The following is a 6,434-nucleotide window of genomic DNA, read 5'->3' as shown; positions in this document are numbered from 1 at the left end:
TTTTTACTTTGAAAGCACTTTTGATCGACTTGCTTATTCACTCTAAAGCAGTGGTTCACAAACTGTGGTCTCTAGACCAAGAAGCACCAGCATCAAGTAGGAACTTATAGAAATGCAAATTCTTAGTTGCGTCTAGCAGTTTCTGTCAGAAACTGCAGCCAGGCCTGCAGTACAGATATTAATATATCCTCCAAGTGATTCTGAAATAGTTTATAGAACCATTGCTCTAAAGAGGTCCCATAACGTGGGAATAGATTTTAGCATTTAAAACAAGTTCCAAGAATACAAAACAATATATAATGCTCAATGAATAAACTCCTTTTACTTTTATTATTTTTGGTTTTGTTATGTTCAAATCAGTGGGTTGAAATGAAGCGCTTAAAAAATAATTTATGCACATTGTACATTTTCTTAAATTTCCTAAGCTGTGATTTTTCTATCAACCACGTCTTCACCTTCCCTCTACTACTTTTAAAAACAAGAAGTGTGTCCCCCTAAATTAACTGTATCTACAAGCACACTGTCCTTGAACAAAGAATTCAGTGAAACACTTACTGAACTTAACTGGACCAATAACAATAAAAGAGATCAGAGTAGGTGATTTAGTTTAAAGTTTAAAAAGAAAAAATTTCTAGCTGTGTCCTAAAGTACATTTAGTATAGCACAGTGAAAACTGTTGGCCTCTAAGTAGGCTTTAGCAAAATACTTTAATTGTTAAGAGTAGTATTTATGGCAAGGCAAAGAAATAAAGCAAGACTAAAAGTTTACTTGTAACACAGGAAAGTAGACTTATACATTTTAAGAAATTTCACTAAAAATTAAAACCAAAAGTGCTTTGTTAATTCAGTAAACCATGGAATTAATTAGAATGCCAGTTCCTCAATCGTTCTAGATAGTTGAAATTTTATTTTGTTTTTGTATATAAACTATATAGAAGAAAGTGTACTTTAAAAATATCAAAGTACTTACTTAAAATGTCATCTATATTCTCTGTATCAAGACTTGTTATTTCAGTTGTTACAGGAGTAAAAATCCAAGTAACCTGGAAATTTCAAAACAATGAAATTAATGTTTCCCAAAAAGGCAAATAAAACAGTCTAAAAAGAAAAAGAAAATTTATAAATAAAGTTGGTTTCATTTGTTATTAACAAAATCATCCATCAATTGGTTTTAATCTTTATTAATCTATTCTACCTCGCAACTAGATCAATGAAATTGGAGAAGTACAAATTCTCAAGCCTGGAAACTGGTCAAATAAGACTTCCTATACTTTCAAATATATAGAAGAGATTGTTTCTAAATAATTAAGTAAATTGAGAATTTACTCATCCTTTTACATTAATACTTTCAACAATTTTATCTTTACTGCACCATAGAAAAAAATTTACCAGATGATTATCAGTTTTGAAAGAATATAAACCAAAGCTAAGTTTGCTGATTCTATCCCCCCATGTTTTTAAGACAGAACAAAATAATGAAGAGGATTCAAGAAAGTCTTTTCAAATTGTGACCCTAAAAGCCCTTCTTGCCTCATATTCTGTTACTGGTGTTATGTGAGAGGCTATCTTAAAAGGAGAGTGAGAATGTTTTTAACTTTAACTTATCTGAGACCAAAGTTCAAGTTTGTCAAAGAAAATCTCAATCTGCCAAAACAAAGATACAATTTTAAACTAAACTAGCAACCGTTTATTATTTTTAAAGGTAAATTTTTTTGTACTTTAGGTTCTATGTTTAATACACTATGTGTCTTGATGCCTGAACAGTTTTTTGTTCAAACCAGAGTTTGTGTTTGGAAATTCATTCACTGAACCACTGCTCTTTATTGAATGACCAACTAATGTCAGGCCCTGATCAAGGTACTAAAAACTACTCCACTATCCATCCTTTTCATGGTCACTTCAGTACTCACAAGTTACAACTCAAAAATTTTATAATTTATCAACAATTCAACTTCTAAATAGTATAAAGAAATGTGTTGATGCTGGTATATAAATAAGTCCAGCTAATTATTTTATATATTTCTATAAATTTATAAAAATCATTTGTAAAAATCATTTACAGAAATCAAATGAAAAAATCACTTCTTAGAAGCCTAACACTAGTCTTATCTTTAAGTTATCATAATAGTGTAGCCAATAGCTAAGTAGTATTTCTACCAGCAACCAATAAATAATATTCTCCGAAAAGTAAGCTAGAGAATTTAAAATCCTTAAATATATAGCTTATATAACTAATTTCATTATTCTTGACCTCAAAAATTGTAAAGATCAGACTTCTCTCACTATTAATTATAATTAGTCATTTCTCACTATCCATATCTTAACAGATCCTCCTCTTAGTGTATGACTAGCTCTAGACAACTATATAACTTTTAAAAGATAAACTGAGACATATTAAAATTCTTAAGGGTTTATTTGAGCAAATATTGATTCAAATCAGGAAGCGACCAATCTAGCAGATAGGAGCTCTAAGGAGTTGTACAAAATATAAGACTTTTAAAGGCAGAAGGGAATAGGAACAAGGAAGTTATTATACTAGGCAAAAAAGTGAGTTAGTGATTGCAAAGTTACTTTCCTTTAGAGGATGACACAAGTCTATCAAGCAGACTACCTAACTAGTCTGTCTGATCAGGCAATTCTTGATTGAGTGGTTTAGGATTCCATTTCTGGAAGAGCCTAAACTGTATTTCTTAGTTCGGTGATGTGGGCTTGGCATAAGTGACTCCATTTGGGGCCTGCTGTCTTGTTTTTAACAAACCCAATTATTTTGGTCTGCAAGATTTTAGAGTGGATTGTGTACTGAAGAAAAACTCGAGAAGATGATGCAAAAATAGTATCATAAAGCAACATAATAAGTCATTATCAAAGTCAAGTCATTAGATAACTCAATAGTCATTTTCATAGTGTCTAATAGGTACTGAGGGCACAAATGCTTCAGACAAGATTTGCTCTACCTCAAGAAGCTTTCAAACTATTGGTGGTGTAATGAGGAGAGAAAAATGTGTAAAATAAAGATATGATAATGGTCTTCAGTTGTATAATCCAAGAAAGCTCATTTTTGAATAGTTACTGCCTATCAAAACATATGTTTACAGAAAACTATATTCTAAATTTAATGACTTTTTACATGCTAGATAACAACAAAAATGAAGCAACAATCAATTTGGCTGTATTAAATGGGTAACAATTACTTAAGAAACACTGCTCATAAACATAAAACTGATAAGACTATTCATCTAAGTCTTGTGTTTAAGAGGGCCCAAAGCAAAAAAATAGTATCTGACCCAATAATCTCTACTCCCCACAGGGCATAAAGGAGGCATTTTATCATTAACACTTCTATTAATATGCAGTATGAAGGGAAAGACAAGTTGTTTATTTGAATTGTTAGCAAGCTCCACTAGTCTGACAAATGGCTTTTTTTCATGTCAGCCCTGGGCAGAAACAAGATTCTCCTGGGGAAACATCTTTATGTGTCAAATGCTATAGTACTTAAGTAAAATAAAGACAAGTAGCTCTAAACCAAGGAGAAAAGAGGGTATCATTAATTTAATTTTTTAAGTTAGACTTGAAGTAAGCTTTTAAATTTATTTTTTTAAAGAAACAACAAAAACGTACATAAAAATTTTTTAAGTTAGACTTGAAGTAAGCTTTTAAATTTATTTTTTTTAAAGAAACAACAGAAATGTACATAAAAATAGAAGATATTAGTAGACATGAAAAATACAGCTAATGATGGACTATTTAGGTAACATATAGACATAAATATGAACTATTTTACAAATTGGATATTCTCTTCAGTTCGTTAGTTCCCTTTCTTGCTAAGAAAACTGTGAGAGATCTCCAATCATTTTATAGAATTCATTAGATAAATCCTGTACAAAATTAAACATTCCAGCCTGATAGGTCTAGTGATCTTATATAAAAGGTACGTCAATGAAATGGTAAATATTGCGCCCAAATTGATTTAAAAAAAAGTGACAGGCTAACTTTAAATACGAGCTTATTCAGCAAGTAAAGAATATTTTCTTCTATTAGATAGTTTTTAAACTTTGAGGTATCTTTGGGAACTAAAAAACTTTATTTTCCTTAAATTTCCCTGTACCTTCCATGACCACCTAACTGGCTAGTGATGCCAGTACACTAGGTATAGTTCCATACCATTTTTGAAGCCACCCAGCAGGCCAGCTGCTTTCTCAAAACATGGCCCACAATTTTTCTGCTTCTATCTCTTTGCGTGCATGGTTTCCTCTACCTGGCGTGTCCTCTCGGACTCACTACTGCAAGCATAATCAATCTTTCAAGCACTAATTCCCTCTTCCATGAAGCTTTGTGTGGTTTTTCTGGTAGAAAATGCCTTCTCTTTCTCAAAAGCCTGACCTACTCCATAGGGACAGAAAGAGAGAAAATGTAGGCTAGGGAAATGGGAGTTACTGCAAAATTAAAATTCTCTCTAGGTTAAGTCATCAAGTTGAAACAAGATACAATAAAAAGATGAATAAAAGTTAAAGATAGTATTTACAAATCCATTTTGGAAAGATTATTAAGCACTCTCAATGTTAGGTAAAACTTCAATTGCTACACTATTAACATATCTACATGCTATATCACTAGCACATACAAAATGCTCTGGCACTCACTGCTAAGCTATTCCTCTTAAAACGAAACAAAACAAAAACATTAACTGAACAAGACACTAATCCAACAGGATCTTCTTCAGAAGTATGAACTAACATCAATAACAAATATTAGAAGTGAATTATAAAAGCTTCTGTTCATAATTTTATAAATAAATAAATCTTCCTAGTACATTAAGACTATTCAAATCTTTACCATTTGAATATACTCTTAACGGAAACAACTACGACACTCCCTGAATTGATTATCTCCCTTCGATCCAACCTGCCCAAAGAGGCCAGACTAATCTTTTCGAATGCTGCTTTACATATATCAATTCTTCTGCCCAATAAAAACTTCCAAGAGTATTTCACTGTCCACAGTATAAAACTCCTTAGCCTGGTATTTAGGGCCATTCAAAAACTAGCTTTCCTAAGTCACATCCTACTGTACTCCATTTATAATCCATACTCTAACCAACATAAACTATAGTTAGAGTAACCAATCTAGTTGGCCACATACTCTAGCTTGTTTGAGACAAAACTTGTATTTATATGACTGTTGCTTGGGAATATTATTATGAGCACTACCCCTTTCAAAAGGGTCCCAGTTTGGGCAATAAATTATATGGTCACCCTGCAGTAGTCCCTTGGCAATTGAGAGGAATTGTAACAAGCTCTTCATAAATCCTGAATTACTAATAAGCATATAATGCTCTACCATATACAGTAAAATGAAAATTGGAATAAGAGTGAACAGAGAAGAATACAGATGGATTAAGATATGAATGCTAAAACAATCACTAGCCTCATTCACTGACTTGAAAAACTAGGCTCTTAGCAGGGGTATAAAATCAGTAACTCAGAAAAATTACTACATGACCCTTCAAGAGTCACCTGCACATGATCCAAACTCCATAAATTACAAATTCAAGAATGCAAGGGGTCTACAGTACTTGCAATTTCTAAAATGTGTCTTATTATTTTGCCTCCACACTTTGCTCATGCAGTTTCCTCTCTGAAAGAACAGCTAGGAAAGCCTATCTAGTTTTCAAGACCCAATTCAAAAGCTATCTTCTCTATGAATGCATTCCTGAGGGACCCAGACAACAGCAATTCATCTCTCTCCTCTGAAGCCCCAAAGCACCTTCTGTAGGGTGTTAACAATACTTTCCACGCGGGTTATTTATGCCGTCTTACTTCCTATACGAGACTTTTGAGTACCTTGAAAGTAGAGACTACACCTTATTCAATTTTATATTTCACAGATCACTTACTACAGTACACTGTTTATACACAGTAAGCACTCAGATATGTACTAAGTGAATGAATGAGTAGATTATGATAATACACTAAGAATTTAGGGGAGTGCTGGAGTTGTGAAAAGGAGGAAAAATATTCATAAAAGAATAGCTTCAAGGCTCTTATAGTGCCTTTTAATATGTTTGAGGACAATAAAGTTTAATAAAATAAGAATGAAGTCTATATTAAAACCTTTTTAACAATGTGGTGGTGAAAAGTGCAACACTTAGTGATGATCCACAGACTCAGAATTAGTCGGGATCTCAAAAGTGATCTTCCTACCCACTGCAGAAACCCCGCTACCTCACCGTTTAAGAGCTGTCATGAGTCCCTGGTAATAGCTTCTTCTGGTTCCCCCAGCTGTTCTCTGGCATGATATCCAGACACTTCAGCATATAGAAGATTCACATTTAAGAACAGATATGTTACATTCGTGGATAAAACTCCAATATTTCTTGTACTGTCCTATTTTAAGGTTGTTAATTCAGTCATGAAAAAATGATTTCGGACTTTCAGG

At 32.7% G+C, this 6,434-nt stretch overlaps 1 protein-coding gene across 1 annotated transcript in view; it reads right to left on the bottom strand.

Moving 5' to 3' along the window:
- ERP44 (endoplasmic reticulum protein 44) overlaps window positions 1-6,434 on the bottom strand; it is a 70,565-nt gene that overhangs the window by 47,932 nt on the left and 16,199 nt on the right. The window contains exon 2 of the mRNA XM_006911531.3: window positions 970-1,042. Within this exon, the coding sequence (XP_006911593.1) occupies window positions 970-1,042 (73 nt within the window). The remainder of the gene's footprint in view (window positions 1-969; window positions 1,043-6,434) is intronic.

The sequence above is a fragment of the Pteropus alecto genome, unplaced genomic scaffold, assembly GCF_000325575.1.
Source record: "Pteropus alecto unplaced genomic scaffold, ASM32557v1 scaffold114, whole genome shotgun sequence".
NCBI classification, from domain to species: Eukaryota; Metazoa; Chordata; class Mammalia; order Chiroptera; family Pteropodidae; genus Pteropus; species Pteropus alecto.
Note: the sequence above shows the minus strand (reverse complement) of the source record. Positions and strands in the feature narration are given on the sequence as shown.